Genomic DNA, 20,981 nt, shown 5'->3' with positions numbered 1-20,981 from the left:
TTATTTAAATTGTGGCAGTACTTAGATTGTGGTGTGCTGGAAAATGACTGTTTCGTGTAACACTTGGAAAGATTTAAAAACGAATCATTTTGTAATGGATCGAAGTAAATTGATTTGGTGCCATCGTTTAAAATCAATTCAACAAGTGAATTCTTTTGAACATTCGTATAGCAAAATTAGCGATTGCAAAAAAAGACGGAACTTAAAAAATATGGCGCAGAGAAAATCATCCTTGAAAGCCATAAATTCCAGACAGGCAGGATGTTTCTCCACGATGGCATAGGAAACCCGATGCGCGGGTCAGTTTGTTCTCGATAAACCCAATGCCGATGCGGGTTCGTGGTGCAAATGTTCCAAAGTCTAGAGTCGCCCCAACCAGATCCATCCACCGTCCGTTGAATTCGGCCTGCAGTGCAGTGTTCCAAACGGCCGAAGAGCGCCGTGGGGCTTTCAAATGTAAAACAATCCCAACCGAGTGCGATTTAAATGAGAATACCAAACGCAAACGCTTCCCCCTTTGGTGCGCAAACGCCCCCAGAAGTCCTGATGGCCATTTTATGGGGTTTGTGTTTTGGTGATCGGACACCAACGGCTCCCCCCGAGGGGGAGTAGGAGGACCACCAGAGACCGCAGGCTAGTCCACCGTACCGCGTACGTCCGAACTGGGAAGGTTTTATTGACCTTGCCTGCATCCATTTGTTGCGTGTTGGTGATGCGACACTTTATGCTGCCACCCGCGACCAACCGAACCCGCGGTGGTTCACCTGGCCAACCCTTCCCGCCCATTCCCCACCTCCCCCGCTACGGGGGACGTTTCGATTTAACGACAATTATTTACATGATAATTAGCAGGCCAGCCCAGCCCGCTTGCAAAGCGCGCACCAAAGTTCTCTGTAACCCTTTTTGTTTCGGTCGAGTTTGAAATGGCTTCCAAACCGAGTTCGAGCGGTAATAGGCAAATCTCTCTTTTTTTACGAGAAACGGAAGAGCTAAGCCAAGAGTTTCGTAATGTTTGGCAGTGAAAATAATTTTCGGCACTTGGTAGCTTTTTTGGGGACGTTCTGGGCCGTGTTGAGAAATTCTTCTCGATTGGGGTCAATGCTGGCCTGAAATAGTTGCAGCTAGGTAGTGTGTAACCTTGAGGAGATTAGAAATTACGCACATCGCGTGCTAGAAATCGTGTGGGAATTAGACCAATCTAGCAAGAATTGAGATGCATTTTAACGTGTTTTATTTGTCTATTTATTGGGTCCATCGGATGTGTTTTATTATTTATTAACTATTTATATCGGACCAATGAAATCTCTGCAGTTCTTATCCGCAGATAAAAATTTCTTTAACTGCTTTATCATTGAATTATTCTTGTAAGATCTCAAGTAATCGATTTGTAGCTTTCTAACCTTGAGAACAATAATTTCAGGGCTTATTCTAGATGATTGGAATATTTATAAAGAAATCCTAATACCAATACGCTGTCAAGTTTACACATTTCGCAAATAAAATCATCATTGTCATGCCATTTATATGAGTGGTAAGAACAAAAACCAACCAAACCAAAAGCTCTCCCGAAACCATAAACAGTTTAGCATATCAAAAGGGCCGTCTGACCTCCAAATGTTTCCTCATTCGATGGCAAGCCGGCGACCCCTTTCAGTACATGCCATCACCCTCTTTTCCTATCCCGATGAGTGGTGGCATCATCAAGCTACACCCTGTGCCCTGAAAACGTTACCACCGTTCTTGGTAATTTACAACGTATCGCAATCGACACCCGGGAGACGCTCGTCGTGGGGCAGGACTTCCGCAAGATTCGCACGATCCCATTTGCAAACAATTCCACCCACGAGAAGAGCAAAGACCGTATCAGCTTAAGGTGTTGGGTTCGGTGGGTTTTCATCCGTTCTTACTTTGTACTCGGGGAGGCATTAATTTTCTTCTCAGCTAAAATATTTGTTGGTCAAAAAACCTCTTCACAATCCAGTTGAAAATGAGCTGAAATTATTTTGTTTACGACAGATGAGAAAAGCGTACACTAGGGCATATTTCAGCGAAGGGAACAATGAAATTAATTTTGTTTAATTTCTCTCTTTATTATTTTCTATGATTCCAGACTTTGTGCCGTTGGGATTGAAGCGAATGACCTGCGGTTCGCGTAGAACGAATCCCGTCCAATCCAACAAACCGTGCGCTAGACAAGCGTAATGACACCGACAGAAACGGGTTCGTCTTCTTTCGCTCGGTGACATCGTTTGTGCGCGGCGAATCGGGCGGAGGTAAACCGTCGTGGGGAGTAAATTAAATTTATAATTACCACCAGACGATGCTGTCGATAGAAATTTAGCTGAGAAAAGCGCAGTGTTGGCTTGCGTGCTCGGTTCCGTCGGGTGGAAATTGCAATCTTGAAATGTGATCAACATTATAACGGGAACCGTCAACTATTTAGGCCTAGTGTTTTAGAGGCATCGTGCTGATGCGGAGAGATTGGACCACCGATTGCTAGAAATCGCACACATCCCGAAGAGTGAGCAAAAAACGGGCCAGCGACAGAGGTTACCACTCCGGGGGGATCGCATCCGGATTAGGCTCCACCACTGGCCACCATACTGACCTTGATCGAGAAATGCGTGGATCGTGCGAAAGTTGTTGAAAGTGCGGAAAGCATAAAACCAAGGCTTTCCGATACAAAAGGCCAGCGATACGCCCCGCAGCTGTGGACACTCGAGGCGGAAGACGTTAGGTTCGGGTCGCACGGGATAGTTTTTTTTTTTTTTAAATTTCGGCACCATCCCCGGGAGAGCACAGCTTCGTGCAGCACGAGAGACAACGAAACAATCGGAACGCGATAAAAAGACAATCAAGGGTGCTCGCGAACCGCGCACGCGAAAGAAAGTAAACCTTTTTCGGGGACGTCGGGCAGGAGGGAATCGAAGTGAGATTAATGGGCGTGGAGCCGGGTGGAAGGAAGCAGGAGTGAAACATTCGCGACCGAAAGGAAGTAATTAAAGCACGTTTACATTCAGGGCCGCGCGGAAAAAAGGGTGGCCGAAAGTTCGGGAACTTTTTCGGACATCTGAAGTGCGGTTGTGAAATTGCGAAGAAAAAAACGATAGCCCAATAACTAGGACTGAGTTTTCCGGACCGCCGAATTCGGTCACAGTGACGCCGAGTGTGCGCCTCTAGCGCGGGAGTGTAGGGAAGGCGAGGAACTTCCCAGCGGACGTCATCAGCCAGGATAGCTCTATGCGGGGCGGCGCAGAGATTAGTTGATCCATTTTTGGCAACACCGCAACCATCATTAGCATCGTCATTGGCAGCCAAATTGGGATTCGACATGACGGAAATGGAAAGGAAAGCCGCGATAATAGTCGGCTATCAGCTGCGGCTGCTTCTGCTGACCGTGACTTTCGCCACCGCAATACAAATCGACAATCGACTCGTGCAGCCTCAGTATGGTAAGTTTTGTTTGTGTTAGGCTTATATTGTCCATCGATTAGATGAAATTATTACAGATTATGAGTAGTCACTGATTGGTAAAGTGTGATGACCTTTTCATCCTTTTCCAATTTGTATTTATATGTTGATGATTTATTCACATGCATTGAATTACATTGCATGTGAATTCACATGCATTGAAATACATTGGTCCATTTTCAAACTTAATTATACAAAAGCAGGAATTAGAAAGACTACAAATAACTACAAATAATGTTTGTATTAGAAGTACTTAATGTCAAAAATTCCTTTTTCATCTTGGAAAGGTTCCATATTCCGATAAATATTTGAGCTTGTATCATCAACTTGTGTCATCAACTCATACACAACCTTTACCTTGATTGTTATGATGTTGGATTACACATAAATTGCTGTATACCTGTTTCATATACTACAAGATACAATTCAATTAAGAAAATAAAGTTCAGGTAAATAGTTTGACTAGATATAACATGGCTATTAACAAATTGTTAAATTAACAAACGGCCATGTGATTTTGCTTGGAGTAATTGAATTGATTGAGAAACTATAAAATAAAATAAATTAAAGATATAAAATTGTTATCAAATAAAACAGGAAATAAAAATATGTTAGAAAATTTGTTTCTTTGAAAGTGTTCTGCAATTATATTAATATGCAAATCACATCAATATAAGCAAGCACATAATACTTTACGCCTTTAACGTTTAATGTTATATAATACAACATTTTCCAACGAAGGTTTATGTGTTTGTTTTTCTAAAATAACTTAACAGTGTCTTTGCTTCACACCACAAAATCACACTTACTTTAGCATTACTTTTGACTAAGAAATCAGATGTTTCATTTATCAGAGAGAAAAACAAATATTGATACAAAGTATCAACTCTATCATTCTTTCTACATAGAATACAATGTTTGCATTACAACTAGAACGTGTCACTCGGTCACTTTCACTTTTTATTTGCTCCCCAGCATGTTTTGAGTACACTGTCAAGTCGTTCTGTTTCATTAACTCCGGCCGATGCGTACGTTCGCTAATTCCGCGCGTTCCAACCGGTAGCGCCACTAACACGCATGACTAACACTAACACCTCACACCTCACCTGGAACTCCTCTACACACCCCGGGCACGTTGATGCACTTTGTAGCGATCGATCCGAGGAAGGGAGGCCCAAATGCAAACCCTTCTCCCGCCTCGGCCCAGTGTTTGGGTGGTCGAACGTGTGCCATCTTCGTGGTGCACAAACAATAACAAACATCCGGCCGTGGTGGCAAAGGGTGCGGGGAAGGAGGGGTGGTGGTAAGGAAAATGGGAGGCCGCGCACGACGAACGAACAATCGAAATGAGAATTCAATGCGATTGCATAACACTCGCCATCGACGGGCGGTAGCAAACGGGAGGGGTTTGCGTGCTGGGTGTGTTCCCTCTGGAGGGAAAACAGGTTAGGAAAAATTTGCCTACGTAGTTCGGGAAAAAAGGCCTTTCGTTTTCGATGGGTCGTTGCATCTTGGCACGTGGAAATTCTTAGTGCACCTGACATCGTTACCGGTTGTTAACTAAGAGGGTCATCACATGGCAGTCGCATACGAAGGCGTGTGGAAAATGCTACCCTAAACCCACGCAAACCCATCGGTCCTCCCATCCGCGAGAGTGGGCCCAACCCAAAGCGCTGATTGAAGTATTTTAATTGCTCACGCATGCCTTCTACTGCATAATCGATCGTAGATAGCTAATTACGATCATTTCTTTCCTCGTAGAAAATGGCGAAATAATTAATCGCATCCTCTTTTTCTCCTCCTCTATCTCTCTACAGATTGCTTCGAGCGGATAGCGCTCGGCGCGATGCTGCCGTTCGAGAAGACGTTCCGGAACTCGGACACCAACTCGCTGAAGATCTGCGAGACGCTCTGCCTCAACGACAAAGAATGCCAAACGTTCGCTTTTGGGTGGGTGAAATGAAACCACTTGCACGCTCCTACTGTTACCTAACCTCACTCTATGCTTTTTTTTTGCAGCATTTCCGGTCGGGGCAATGGAACATGTCAGCTGTCGGCGAACACGATCGATGCTACCAATTCGCGCCCGGTCGGTACCATCTTCGATCCTGACTTTGATCTGTACGCACGTAAATACAACTGTTTTTTAGATGGACCCACAAACCCGCCACCTCGGCCGGGAGGTATGTATTAAAAGCAGTGTTTTTTGTAAGCATGTTAGTCAGTTTGAGATAGTTATTAGAAGAGCTTTAATGCTACTGTGTTCGGTTTCTCTTGCTAATCGATAGCATTCGGTTATAGGACTATTTTGCATGTTAAAGTTATTAGAAAGAAAAATTGAAAACAAAATAAATATGATCCTAATGTATTTTGACCATTATCTTCTTCGTGTATAAAATTCATTTGAATAGTTTGGAAAATAATTAAAATATAAATCAGCAAGCATCAATAATATCAGTGGTTCTAAGAAACCATCATCTATAAAAGTATGAAGCTATTAAGCAAAGTTGTTTGTTATCTTTTCAATTAAGCATTAATTGTGTTTGTTACTTATTTTAATGTTTCTAAATGTTATGCCTTTTCAAGTAAATTTTCAGAAATAGATATTTGAAGAAGCATCAATACAATCAAACATTCTGTGTCAACAAACAAACAACAAACAATCACATTTGTAAAAGTACACTTTATAACCAGTTTTAATTTAAATGGCACCATTAAATATTACTTGATTATCGGCACAATCACAGGAAAATGATATCTTAGTGGAATGTCTAGTAAACGAAAATTGGTGGTAAATTTCATAAATTGAAAATCCATCTTCTAGAAAGTCGAGTTACATAAAGTCAAGTAGAATGTTTGAGTTGTAAGGTTAAGATCTTCGCCTTTTCGAATTAAATTCATTAATCAATTATTCTTCCATTTTTAGGCCTGGGCATTTTCCCGAATGGTGAGCCGCAGCCTAGTGGTGGACCCCAGAGACAACCTCCTCCACCACCACCGCCACCCCCAACTGGTAGTGCATTTCCTCCGCCGAGCATAATCGAACGACCCGGGCCACCCGTCTTCGGGCCCCCAGTTTCTGCGGGAAGCGTCGACCCTCAGCCGACCTCCAATGGGGGCTTTGTTGATCCCTCAAGACCATCGGGACAATTTGGTGGAACCGTTTCGCCAGTGGGGAGCACCTCACTCGGCACAACCTACGGTCAAACGGAAGAAGAAACCCCACCGGAGACGACGGCTCCAGCGGAGGAGTACTACACCACCAAGGACCACTCGCACCCGGCTCAGAACGGTGGCAGCCCATACCATACTACCAGTACGGCCGCCGGCCCTCAGTACAGTCTAACTACCGGTGAACGGCTGCCTCCGACGCAACCGGCCGGCACGATGCCCGACCGTGAGAATCCCACCAAGTATCCAGTGGATCTGCGTCCTCAGTACGGTTCGCCCAGCGGTCCCGGCACGGGCGGAGGGGGTCCCTCGAAGCCTGGAAACTATCCGTACCACTTCCCCATGCTGTACGAGACGAACTATCCGCTGCCGAACAACAAGAACGGATATCCGGAGATCTACGCGCAGAACGTACCGACGCTGGATAACAACTATCTCCGGCCGGAGTACGGTGGAACGAGCTTTGGACGCCCTTCGGGACCTTCGGGAGCCACACCGGCCATAGGAAGTGGGAACGGTGTGTCAGGATATGGTGGAGTTCAGCGTCCAAGTTCCGCTGGGTCTACTGGATATGGGGGTGGACCGGGAGGTCCCATACAGAGACCTCCGCCATCAGGTCCAAGTGGATACGGAGGACAAGTGGGACGACCGACAGCGGGTAATGGACCCCCGTCGGGGTACGGTGTAGTCCGTCCAGGACCGGCTCCTCCAGTCATACAATCGGGACCATCTGCAGGAGGAGGAGGATATAATGTGCATGAAGACAAACTAGAACTTCATCCAGCGACTCCTTCCAAGCGCCGTGAGTACCCACGATATTTTTGATTTGTTTACTATTTCTATTACAAACATATTACCTCATTCGTTTGCAATGCGATTCAGTATGATTGAACGGAATGATCAACGATTGCACAAGTACGAACTTTTTTTATACTTACTACATTCCTCTACAAATGCCATCGCGCACAGAATAATTAAACACTCTCGTTCTGTTGAGTGAGCAGCAAGCGTTCTGAGGGGCATTCTCCCCCGGCTCGGAAGCTCAGCCGAGCATGGCAACGGGCAAACCACATTAACCGGCCACGTGGTTTACAAACATAACATCGGTCGACAGCACATAAAAACATCCCTCCCTTACTTTGCCATTACTCTTCGTGTTTGAACCATTTGTCGGGCCATTTTGCACCCGGGACCGGATCATGCATCGGTGCACGTCGCATGGCGTTGGTACTATGGCGTGTCTGGGCGCACTCTATCAACGCCACCAGGTGACACCTGACTTGCACTTGAACCGCTGCCGCTGGATGCGCTGATATGACCAATTGACGATTGATGTGCTCGTTCGATCCTCATTTCATACGCTTGATCATACGCGAATGTGAGGTAACGCAACAGACGATCGGAAATTAGGGCATACGGGTGCGAGCAGGTTTAAAACCATTGAACTGATGGATTGCATGTGTAATGGTCGCATTTATTTTACACCGATGATATTCAACCAAAGCAGATGCTTTCCTGATTTGATTTGTTAGAAATAGACTTTTCTGTCAAACATGGATTTGATTTGACAGAGATGATTTCTCATGTCCTCTTGTTCAAGTGACAGGTTTAATTCATATGCTTATTTTAAGTAAATTTTTAAATGATAAAAATATAAAACTTCTCATATATTAGGCAAAATTAGGGTTTTCAAATGATAATCAATAGCCAATAGAACATTTTCGGTTAGTTTGCCTCAACTACTTGAGCAATAAAATTCACACAGGTACCAAGCTTCCGGTTGAAAAAAGTTGTTTACGTTTTGGAAAACGATAACGAAATGAAATACAATTTTTACATACCATTACAATACTCTACGAAACCGAATACATACCAAATATAGTTTCCTTCCAAGCAGGTTCCAGTTTAGTGATCAAATAATTTGAAAATAATATTGGAGCATGAGTTAATTTATTTTATCAAATCATCATCATAATCAATAAGACAAAGCATACCAAGTAAAACTAAGTATAAAATGTTGTTGATCTGAAGAAACACAAAGGCAACTGAAGAGCATTTGAAACATGACCAAAGTAAAATTCCATTGAAAATGGCACACATATTTTCCATCTTCTTTATTAGCTTTTAGATTGGCGTAATTGGATCATTTCAACACTATTTGAAAAAGTTTACGTTACGAAAAATTAACGTATTTCCCTATAATTGATTACTTCGAGGGTTTTGTTTGTAACATCTTACACTCAGTTTAAAATCATTTGAACATTTTGAGTGCAAAATTAAGTTCATAAAATGGTGGTAAAAATAAATAAAGTTACCAATAAGCTGTTAATTTTCAAATCAAAATTTTATACAACTGTAAACAAACAATGCATCACAACTTATGGACAGCGCTATCGCAAACAAACCATGACTAACGTGCCCCCATCTGCATCAACCGGAGCAAGGCCACCGTGTCATCGCTCAGAAGGTGTTAGAACTTCCCGCCCTCCTTTTCCCTCTTTCGAACCCTGCCCAAAACACATCCGTACGGGTGCAGTACGTCCAATAGAACAATTTCATTGCCATTAACCAGCCTAATTGCTCTCCTCCAAGCCCTCAGTTGAACGTGGAAAGACCGGAAGATAGGTGGGTGCTAGCGTGTCAACCCCTGCCGATTGAAGTCAATGCTCATCGGAAGCCAAACTTGAAGAGCCTGGTAGACGTCAGTGGTGTGACATTAGCGGATTCAAAAATTAAACACTATCTAATGTAGTAACTTGAACATAGAAAAGGGACAGGAAAAGCGTTCAACGAATTGTGACACAATTATGAGGGGATCCCTGAGCAAACACTTTCGTTTATGTATGGTCGAGCTTACAACTCGTTTGGGGCTGAGGATGTTTTGGTGTAAATATGACAACGTGACCAATTTGATTTTTGAATTAAGATAGGTCAATATCCGGTAATTGTGTTTACCAAATTTTACTTTGTAATAAATCCTCGATTACTTAGTGCACTTCCAGCTTTAATTGTGCTAGTTGATGCAGTTAAATGTATAATTATCATATTTTTATGCAAAATAGACAAAACCTTAAGTCATAAAAATGCAATGTTACCATACAATCACACAATGTGTTACTCCAAGCCGAGCCAAGAGACGCATTCCCTACACTTTAGCCATTTGATACACATTCATCCCAGTTGGCTCACCGTTTACAAACACGCTGTAGCATGATGAGTTTATGACGCATGGTGGACATAAATTGAAGTTCTTACTGGTGCTGATCACCGTGGCGGGTGGCGCACGATACGAGGCTTTTTCTGTCTCTAGCGCCAAGTGCATGGAAAATCCCGGCATTATGACGGCAGCCTCACTGCAGCGTGATGCCGGTTTTCACTTACGAAACACACTCGAGCGTAAGGGAGCTTTGTGCCCTCGGCTAGAGGTTGGGTCAGTGTGAACCGGAAAATTTACACATTTTCCGTGCGTCAACCGGGCGCTCAACTTGCGCTTCCTGAAGATGGTCCCATCCGCCGAAGGGGTCGGCCAAGCGTTTGAAGATGGATTTTCATTCAACGTCCAACCGAGAGGAGCTGCGCACAGAGCGTGTAATGATCTTTGTTCGGCTGAGTGTCTCCTGTGTTTTTTTTTGTTCTTTCTGTCTTTGGCTAGAAATCGAAGTCCTACAAAGGCTCATTATTTTCAGACCTGTAGAAAATTCCATTAGACGACGTTCGGGTTTCCTTTATCCGCTGGGTAAAGAGGCAACATCGTTTTTACCCATTTTGCGCGAAGGTTCTTCAACTACCCAACTGCCCAAAGACAATGAATCAAAGCCTTAATCTCTACCGTTGGCAGCCTGGACCGGTGGGCAATGATCTGCACATTTCGGTGCAAAAATTCCTCCGCCATATGTCACGATATGTGGCGGCGTTATTTTCCAACCAACCCGCGTCCAACGTTGGGCACCGGTGGGTGGAGTAGAACGCAAACCAGACAGAGACCCACCGCCCAAACAATGGACCTTCACCGAAATAAGGGAAATTAGCATAATTTGGCTTCCTCCCACCGACGAGTACCACCCCGCAAAGCCACAGCCCGCCCGCAATGGGCAGCGCTCAAAAGCATTAACCTTTGCCAGTTCCGATACAGATGGGTATCTTCCTCGATTTTCATTACCACACGAGGGGCGCACGCAACCGAAGTGATGAGTTTTTGAGGGCAGCTCAACAGCCGAGCTCCGCTGGGCAGATGTTTCGCGAGTACTTTGCGGCCAGCGAGAACGACGATAACAAGCCCTTATTTTATGCCGATTTAGAATTGATGATTGATGGTTAGAACAAAACGTCGTAAAACTATTCTTATGAGAAGGAAATCTTCTTCGAGACTCACGAGGCAAATCATTGAGCAGTATGCCAATCTGTTGTACAAAGAAGTTTTTATTGATAAGTTCAAAGTTTATTGTGTTGAGTTTTTGATTTACAAACTTCTTAAAGTTCAGTTTGATAAACTTCACTCTAGTGTCATGGCCATAAATGTTGTTCACTTGCAATCAGGAGAAATAATTCATTCGTTTGCTTTAATTTTTTTGTAACAGTTTTAATCTTCTGGCTTGGCTAAATATAAAAGGCTACCAGTCAAGGTTTAATGATAAAGATAAAAGGCTTGATGAAATTGACAAACACTGTACAAATTAAACACTTGCGGAACAATTGTAAAATTGATTATTAATCTTTAATTTCACCTATTCAAAATCAGATAATTTGTTTTCGTTATTTGTACTCACAACCTAAAATTTTTAATATGTTCTACGTTGCTTGTAAGCTTTAACGAAAACAACAAGTTAAGATTATCAATCTATCTATCTGCTTTTTCTAAGAAAACTACACCTCGTTAGGCAATCAATTACCATCGCATCTCGAACGAGAATCGATCCGTCATGCTGACTGGTACGACCACCGACAAACACCTCACGATGACGTTGTATTAGAAATACATCAAATTTCCGTTACGGTCACATTAACGGGTGCACCCGAGTGTACCACGATTAATTAAATATTCAATGTCTCCGGCGAGCGGTTGGAAAAAAGCGAATTCAAATTTACGGTTAACCGCGCACTACGGATTTTGAAGACCTTCAAATCTCACCAAACGAAGCAAACGCACACGAAGCCTCCCAACGGTTCAAACAAAACAAAATGTATCGTGCAGAGCCCTACCGTCAGGTGCTGAAAATCTAATTAATATACAAAATCATGCATGTGTGGTTGGTTTTTGCTTTTAAGTTTGCCACTTTGTTTCAAACGGTGTCCAAAAATGATGCTGTCTGATTTGGTTTAGTTTTCGTGTTTGAGTGTTTTTCCCGCACTGGTGAGAAAAGCTTGGGACCAACAACAAAGTAAAGCAAAGCCCCAAATGCAGCGATCTAGCATCCTCCCCACCAAGGGGTTTTTTTTTTCATTCAAGGGGTGAACACTTTCCGCTCTGTTCCGAGCTTTCCACCCCTAGCAAATCGAGGCTCATTTCGCATGGGCTCTCCAAATCGCGGCGGGAGAGGAGGTTTTTGCGAGGGCACAAATTGCTTGGCGAAAATCCTAAACTTCAATCTCCACCGTGAAGGTGGTGCCAGTTTCGTGCGGAGCTTTGAGTCGGTCGCATCGAATCTTCTCGCGCCGCGTGTGTGTAAGAAGCTGGATCGAACCCTAAGCCAGCAGGTGGTGAAGTACAGGAACACCGTACGGAGGATTCCATTACGATACTAGCGAACCGAATGTGTGTGCTTCCTATTTTTATGGTGCGTGTTTCGAGACCCAATACAATCTGACCCAGTGGAAAACACATTAGCTAGCAATCCCGCAGTGCGCACAATTGCCTTCGGACGAGGGATTGTTTGCCACAATCGTGATCTGGAACGACCGATAGGGAAAACATTGTAAAATTAAACTGTACATCATCGATCGGGTTGTTTGACCCATCAACCATTCACTGGTACGATCATATTCAGTGTACAGAACGCGTTCAGGCTGCACTCACGATCGTGGTGGCGAACGCAGCGGTGCAGTGTTCTTGCATCAGCATTAGAAATGCAAATGTGTGTCGAAGTGCAGTAAAGTGCAGTAGCTCGAATCGAAGTGGCGAATCTTCCGTTATCGAAAACCAATTAATCTTGCCATTTGTGAAGCCCAACGTGTGAACATGATTGACGTGGCGAAGGTGGTGCTCATCTGCATAAGCTTATCGCTACTGGTTCCGGACTGCACAGCATCGACTATCATCATCGTGGAAGATGCTAAAGGTTGCATATTTAGTATAGTTTTTGATTTTTTAATATTAGTAAAATTGAATTTTACTTCAAGACTACAAGTATATTTCAATAACTGAAGATCATCACTTATTACCACTTCTTCGCTTTCTCATCACTTTCTCAAAACGTTTAATAAACTTTAGTTTTACTTATAAACAATATTTTGTCATTATTTTGATAGTTACTGTATTAATAAAACTCTTTTTATAGAAATTTTATATAAGCCCCTCACATATTTAATCAATTCAAAGTATGACTAAATAGCTAAGCATCAGAGGAGCTGTTAGAAAATCGAGAAAATCAACGGTTCAACGGATTTACGGTTTGTTAGACTTTAAAAGTTATACATTTGCTTAATATCCAAAACTATCTGTAACAGGGCGTTAGAACCTGCGTAAGCAAATGGCCACGCATCTAAAACATAAATTTGTTAGAACCAAAATGCTTTCTTTAAAAAGTAAAATACAAATTACTATCAATTATGTTAAAAAGAGTTTCATTTCAATCAAATTGAAACCAACACCTTATAAAACTTGGAAAACATAAAACTTCATATTTTGAACAGATAAAACATCCTTATCTTATCCCTTACACGCGGAGTTTTTGGAAACACTCGAAACAAATTCAAATTTATTCCTGCCCAACAAATCAAATAAAAATGTGAAATGCTATAAACAAAAACTAAAACATGTTAATATTTGTGCAGAAACATGTTCTAGAATAAAATCAAAGCGAAGTATGAGAAAAAAAACATGTAGAAAACGAGAGAGAAAAATTGTCTTCCCAATGTTATTAGAAACGCACAAATCATTGTGCTTCGCGCATAAATACTCATACGTCACGCTGGGCAACCGTAAAGGGTGTTGAAATCGTCATAAAAGTCGTCATGTAACGGTACCCGTTTTTGCTTGATTGATCTTTTGATTCTTTGCAAATGCGCACCGGCCAATCGTTGTACACGGCAGCAAACACGTCAGTAAAACAGACAAACACCCCAGACCGCTTGGCAGATGCACAAAAACAATCGATCGCGCAAGAACTGCGCCTTAGGAGCCGATGAAAAGGAATCTATGGACAAGAGCCCCAAAATCTCGAGAACGTAGAAGAAAGGGACCGACCACGCAACTGTGGTTCAAGTGGCAGAGTTGACGCTGTAGAGTACAACAACATGAAATTCAATGCTTCCATTGTTACCGGGTGCACTGTGTAGAACCATGCGCTACGAAATCAGCAGCATTGTTGCAGATGCAGTTTCTTCTCGCTAACGTTGCACGAAACCACCCACCAACGGTTCCACGATTGCGACAGGTTTATCATGCAGTAGAATGCACCTACAACCCGCTTTAAACGCTGTCCAATAAATTCTGGCCATTTTGTCCGCCGGTAAGAACACCAAAAACTGCCGCGACGTTAGGTTATACCAACAAAGTTAGTTGAGGGCAACATCAACGGACCGCGACACGACTTGCGAAATGCACATTCGTAGGTGAACACTTCAACACGAACGCAGAGACATGTGCAGCTGGGTGGAATATCTCAGCAACACCATCTTCGCACAAGCCAAAAATGTGTTCAGAACTTTCCGTTTTTATTTGCTAACCCCGCCCAAATCGTAATTCATCATCTTCAGCCCCGGAAAGGAAGTACAGTCACTTCCGGTCAGCACCAGTTGTTCCGTATTTTTGTTCACCACTCCAGGAGGTCATAGGACTAGAGAGTGGTTATGGTTACTCATTTTCCCAGCAAAGCGCAAAGATCGCAAAGGTGGTAGTATCTTGGCGTTGGTTATGCTTTGTGAACACTTTTTTCATAACCGCTGCTCCGATGATCTCATAAAACAATGCGTATTTACAATGACGATGATCTTGGCCATGAATTAGCGGTCCAGGTGAGACCCAAGTCAGATCTGAGCTCAGAGGCGCAAACTAAATCATTCTGTGTTGGTTGTTCAAAACTTTGTAGGACACACAGTAGAGACTTCCGTCGATTTCGCCTTAATGTGATGTTGTTGGTGATAATTATGATGAACATAATGATGATGATGATGATGAAGAAGAAGATGGTGAGCATAATTAATGGGTGTTTCCTTCAATGTATGTCGTAGCATACAGAAGCTTCGCAGGAAACGAGAACAATTTAGTTTACATCTATAAACCAATTAGTTTGAACTATCTTTTCTAATTGATTGTACATGCTTATCTGTCATCAAACAGCGTGCTATCGCCGTGTACTTGCCGGGAAACGTGTTGCCTCACATTGGGTACGGCGAACACTAATCTGCGAACGGGTCGAAGACTGCCAGCGCGAATGTGGTGACGAGCGGCGCTTCTCTTGCGAGGGATTCAACTATCGGTAAGTGAAACAACGTGTGTTTGCTTTATGGATAAGCGCCTGTAAGTGGGAATCTCTATGCGCTTACAGTTTGGATCCGACGGGTCGAGGCCAAGGCGACTGCGAACTTATCGACCAACCCCTGTCGCAGATCGATCTCTACTCAAGCCCGCACCAGCGAGACTCGAACCTTATTCGCGATCCGGACTATGACTACTACGAACGTGATCGCAGTGCGACGTCCAATTGTAGACCGAGTTGCAAGGACTGCATGGTTAAGCCGTTCCGCCCGGCCTTAGAGTTTGTGCGTCCGACCACCTACCGTCCGCATCATCCGGAGAACTACAAACCGTACCCATCCGAGCCGCATCCTTATGAGGAGGATCGGTACAAACCGTCAGTTACGGCGATCGACAAGTACCGTCCACCATTGTACGCTAGGCCAGACTTTGAGCGCTATAGTCCTTCGTCGAGTTACTATCCTCCACCTCCACCACCACTCCCTTCACCCGTTGAATCCTATCGTCCTTCGATCTCGTATAAACCACAGTACGGTAGCGAGATCGATCGCTACGGCACGCTGGATCATGGGTTCTTCAAGGTTCCGTACGATCGACACGAATATCCGAAACCGATCCACCACGAAGAGATCCGGCCGGTCCATCGTCCACGGCATCCGTACGAAGATCGCGACTCTCCGCCGCCACCTTCAGGGCCGCATATTTCGACCGGCCAACAGTACGGCCACAAACCGAACACCTTCATCCCGTACCTGATCGGACAGAACATTCACAAGAACGGCGGTGTCTACGGTGGTTCGTATGGCCCCTCGTTCAACACGGACTCGTACAAGTCGATCTCCGACTATTGGGGACTTCGAAATGAGATCAAACGCTACGACACTCCACCATCGTTCAACTACTTTGAGCTGCGCAACGATCACCACTTCGATGATAACAACGTGTGGAGCTACGGTGGAAGTAAATATGGATACGAAGAGTCATATCCCTCGGCCGTGGTACCATTCGATCGGGATCATCAGCAACACCCGTACGTGGATCACCATCGGGGCAGCTTTGGTCAGCAGTGGATTCGTCGACCGAGTCACGAAGAGTGCTCGGTGAAGTCGAGCGAAGGCTTCCGGCTGCATAAGGGTGTGGTAAAGTACGCCCTCAACACACCGACCGTGGTTGAGTGTGAGCGGATGTGCTATTCCGAGTCGCGATTCCGGTGTCTAACGTTCAGCTATCGCTACTCGGCTGTGTCGCGTGAGAATTGCTTGCTCTGCGATCGACCGTTCAATCTGCTCGATTTCTATGCGGACCTGGAGCCGGACCGGGATTACGATATATACTCGATGAGTGACGACACGAAGACGTGTCATCCGGAGCTGGGACCACCTCGGAGGGACTACAATGCTCGTAAGTTCGCAGTAATTACGAAATAACTTGGTTGGAGATAACATCTATGTTTCTGGAGTGTATTAAAATGTACATGATGTATTCTGAGAAGATTACTATCTGTAAATAATTCTAAACTTCTTAACTGTTAATGAATTAGCGCTCGTAGTAGCGCCGAATACTCATTATTCCTTACAGTTAAACTTCTCCTAAAGGTCCAGTTAAACTCTCCTCCTTCTCCTAACTCCTCCATAGTATATCTATAGTTTGTGACTTCACTGACTACGCATCTCATCCTTTTCAGAATGCTTCATTCGAGTGATCGATTCGGGCCGCTTCTTCAAGTCGATCGTTCGCGACTCACTTACAGTGCGATCCATAGGCGAATGCGAGCTCGAATGCATCAAGGCGACAAAATTCACCTGCCGTGCGTTTACCTACAGCTTCGGACCGAACAGCATCAACGCGGTCATTGACAACTGTCAACTGTCCGACTGGCCAGTGCGGGACATGGACAAGGACCGTCACCTGGTGCCGGATGAGACCTTCGACGTGTTCGAACGCGCCAGCTACGGACAGGGCTGCGAAATTCAACCGATCATCGATGACAAACATCACAAGAAGTGTAGGTCTAGGGTTTGCTGAAACGCAGATGAGGACGCTGTTCGGGTTAGGGTTTAATGGCGGCGATGAATGGTTTCTCGTTTCAGTCTGCTACCTCGGATATGGATCACCGGCAAAGTTGCTCTCTTCGGCGATTAAAAAAGTTACCTCCGTCAACACGGAACTGGATTGCAAAAATGAATGCATACGCTTGAGGGAATCGACCCATTTCAAGTGTCTTTCGTTCAGTTTTAGGTAAATGATTCTTCGAATAGATTTATGCCGTTGTTTTTTAGGGTATTGCCTGTCGATCATTTGGCATGGGGTATCATTAAAATGTGCTTAGCAGATCATCTTCTCCTGCCATCAGGCGAATGTGGTTAGCAATTGGCGTGCCGTAGGATTAACGGATTGTGTGCCAAAAATGTACAACCATCGCATTTAACCCTCTTTCGATCCTGCTTTCAGCTCGCAGGCGTCGACGTACAACTGCGAGATGTCGGATCTGGACCAGAGCGAGCTGAAGCTGGGCGTACATTACGCCCATACGAACGATCGCGACTTTTGGCTGTTCGCCTGGAATCCGTTCGACTACACCTGCCGCGATAAGATCACCACCATTAGCAGCGGCAGCACCACCCGGATGAACCACGATCGCCGAATAGACATCTTCCGTGAACCGGGTAATGGCAGCCGCGCCGGTCGTACCGGTGCACTCAATGGCACCGACAACATCACCACCAACACCACCACCTCCACCACCATCACCACTACTTCCACTACCAACAACATCAACAGCAACAGCAACAACAAGAACAAAACCATCACCACGATCACTACCACTGCAAATCGCCCCGTTAGCACTTCCATCACTAATTCTTCCGACTCGAGCTTTCTCATTTTGCTTGCGAACTCTGGCAACGGTACCGGCGGGGTGAAGGATCGAGAGGTAGTCGATGGACCTCGCGGCCTGAGAGGTCGTAATTTGGCGCAAAGTAGAGCCGCCAGTAGTGCCCGAACTCCGAAGCTTCCTTAGGCATGTTTGGAATCATAAAGCTTCTCGCTAGTACTAGCAGATCATCAAAAAAGGCACACATCTAGAAAATGATGATAGAGTTAGGAGTATCATCATGCACGATTTACTAGGATCTAAGGACGACAAGATTGACTACATCGGACCGCCGAAAATATGATCGCTTATGTTAGTCGGCTTCATTAGATGCATTTGTAACGTACCTCCAGTAACCTTCTATTTGCTTTATCCTTTATCATCGCGTTCATATCATGCTATTGATGGACCTTTTTAATCAGTATCGCCACCACTTTCCATTGCTTAGTTTGTGCGTGTGTGCCTGACTACTCACCATTCTACCGTAGCTAACAGCAGAAGCAGCAGATCATACTCACCTTACCAAAAAAAAAAAACACTCAATCACCAACGATCAACCCACGAAACATCCCCCCGTGTATTCCATAACCGTTCGTTACACTTACTCTCTGTTACATATCGTTGCTACTCGAACTCAAGGTGATGGAAGTTGGCGTCAGTATACCGTCTCGGGAAAACCCTGCCGCCTCGGTACCAAGTGCGAGCGGAACAAGATCACAGGGTTTTACTCCTGTGAGATAGAGGGTGGTGAGATTGGTTCATGGGATTATTGCTGTAAGGCCGAGCACCCTTGCGGCTACTCGCAAGGGTTCGACTATCCATGGTAAGGACCGTACGACCTTTGTCGGACATTTAGTGACTAAATGTTTAGTAAGTAAGCGAACAAGCGAAGGAAGGCGATAAACCGATCATTCCGGCACCCGCCGTGAAGATGTATGTTTTATGTTTTTTGGTTTTCCATTATATGTCCTTAAAAAGAAGCAAAACTTTCATTGTTTTTGAACCTACAATTTGTAACCGTACCATGTACAATCCTTGTACTCCTCCGTCTTGTGCACCGCTCTCGCGAACCGAGATCCACCGATCGCAGCACCAGCTTGATTAAATCTCTACCATCCGCTCGCGTGCTTTCCACAGGTGCTACGTGGGTGATGCCCCAGATCAGTGGCGCAAGTGCAGCGATAAGTACTTCCCCAAGAAACAGCACGATTCGCGTTATCAAAACAAGAATAAAAAGGGTGAAATCTATCAGCCACCACCAAAGCCGGGAGGACTGAGGCACCTGGACGATGTGACCGCACCGGCTGAGCTCTGGCCCGTCACCTACCTGTACGAGAAGGGTCCACCGAATGCGACCGAGATCAGCAGCAACGTGATCGACTGCAAGAAGGATAAGTGTTAGCCAAGAGAACGCGAACACGTGGTACCACGTGTGAACCTGAATTATCGAACGAATCATACTCAAAGGAAGCTGCCCAAACGGTTGGTCCATCTGGCGTTTGACACTCTTCGTTTTCTTTAACGTATGACAAAACAACAGGCCGCGCTAAGCACAGGATACAGCATTGAAGAAAAATAAGTTAACAAAATCGTAGGAGATAAAAATAAGCGGGAGCAAATGCTCTTCAGGCGTATAGCATAAGTTAAGAAGATGACAAATTTCCAACTTCAGTGGGGACAGTAGGAGATCAAACTACCTGCATACAAACCTTCTAGGCTAGCCGTAGACCTTAGAGATTAACAACATGCATCATTTGCTTGCCTAGTGCTGCTGCTGCTAAGTGCAAAACTTGCCACTTTCTTTACACAATCCGATCTACACGGGAAAATAGACCGTACAAGCGCAGTTTCAAACAGTTTCAGCGCACCCCCGCTCGCCGGTTGTCTGCTAAACTGTGATAAAGAAAGCAGGTGACAACAAGCACGGGAAACGGCGGCGGCCCTTTTTCTCTTCGTGTTTTTCAAGTATTTATTTGAACGCTTAAACTGTAAAGTGGAAAAGAATTTAAGTATATTTCTATAATAAAAATTAGTCGACAGTTCGTACAGCAAAGCTTTGGGAATAGTTATTTATTGAGCGAATCTGAGTCTCAGTAAAGGTAACGCATTTTATGAATCGCTAAATTTTGTTTTATTTCTAAAATTATATTCCTATGCAGCGTCTTTCGGCCACACAATAATGTAAAACAACCAGAAAGAAACAAACGATTTACGAACCATTTTTTTCGAAACACTGGACGGCTTATCCTAGTAAATTGACATACAGGGTCCGCAGCCATACAATGGCAGGCCCCAACCGGTACAGGGATTCATGAACGTGCTAGGGGGATTGCCTGTACCGGTAGAGGGATATCCGCGGGCATATAATTGCAAACCGCGGTGGCTGAGGGGAATCAAGCTGGCGTATTGTTGCGATTGTCAACCGGTCGCAAAATAGTAGGTATCTGGCAACCGTGCATGAGCGGTGCTGTGCACCGCACACTCAAATGTATCGCATGAGTAACCGTTAGATTTCAAGTAAAAACGACGAAAAACTACGTTCAAATGAAATTTCGTATTTAGTATTTACGGAAAAAATATTATATCAAAAACTAAATTTGATATTTCCTTTCAACGTGTTCGATTAGTTGTTTAGCACGCCATCTAACGGTCATTTGTGCGACACATTTGAATCATGCACGGTTGCCAGATACCTACTATTTTGCGACCGGTTGACAATCGCAACAATACGCCAGCTTGATTCCCCTCAGCCACCGCGGTTTGCAATTATATGCCCGCGGATATCCCTCTACCGGTACAGGCAATCCCCCTAGCACGTTCATGAATCCCTGT

General features: G+C 44.5%; 1 protein-coding gene across 1 annotated transcript; it reads left to right on the top strand.

The window, feature by feature from the left end:
* Positions 1 to 3,331: 3,331 nt before the first annotated feature.
* LOC131265397 (uncharacterized) lies at positions 3,332 to 19,551 on the top strand. The gene is made up of 11 exons (XM_058267656.1): positions 3,332 to 3,452; positions 5,289 to 5,421; positions 5,491 to 5,654; positions 6,398 to 7,444; positions 15,140 to 15,278; positions 15,348 to 16,678; positions 16,962 to 17,282; positions 17,368 to 17,515; positions 17,729 to 17,943; positions 18,789 to 18,972; positions 19,287 to 19,551. Exons 1-11 carry the CDS (start codon positions 3,332 to 3,334, stop codon positions 19,549 to 19,551), a joined length of 4,068 nt encoding a protein of 1,355 aa, XP_058123639.1.
* Positions 19,552 to 20,981: the final 1,430 nt, after the last annotated feature.

The sequence above is a fragment of the Anopheles coustani genome, chromosome 2 (assembly GCF_943734705.1).
Source record: "Anopheles coustani chromosome 2, idAnoCousDA_361_x.2, whole genome shotgun sequence".
NCBI lineage: Eukaryota > Metazoa > Arthropoda > Insecta > Diptera > Culicidae > Anopheles > Anopheles coustani.
Note: the sequence above shows the minus strand (reverse complement) of the source record. Positions and strands in the feature narration are given on the sequence as shown.

Coding starts and splice junctions, on each gene's coding strand:
- LOC131265397 (XM_058267656.1), top strand. CDS start 3,332: ATGACGGAAATGGAAAGGAAAGCCGCGATAATAGTCGGCTATCAGCTG. Junction 15,279..15,347: donor TGCGAGGGATTCAACTATCG/GTAAGTGAAACA, acceptor ATGCGCTTACAG/TTTGGATCCGACGGGTCGAG. Junction 18,973..19,286: donor CAAGGGTTCGACTATCCATG/GTAAGGACCGTA, acceptor TGCTTTCCACAG/GTGCTACGTGGGTGATGCCC.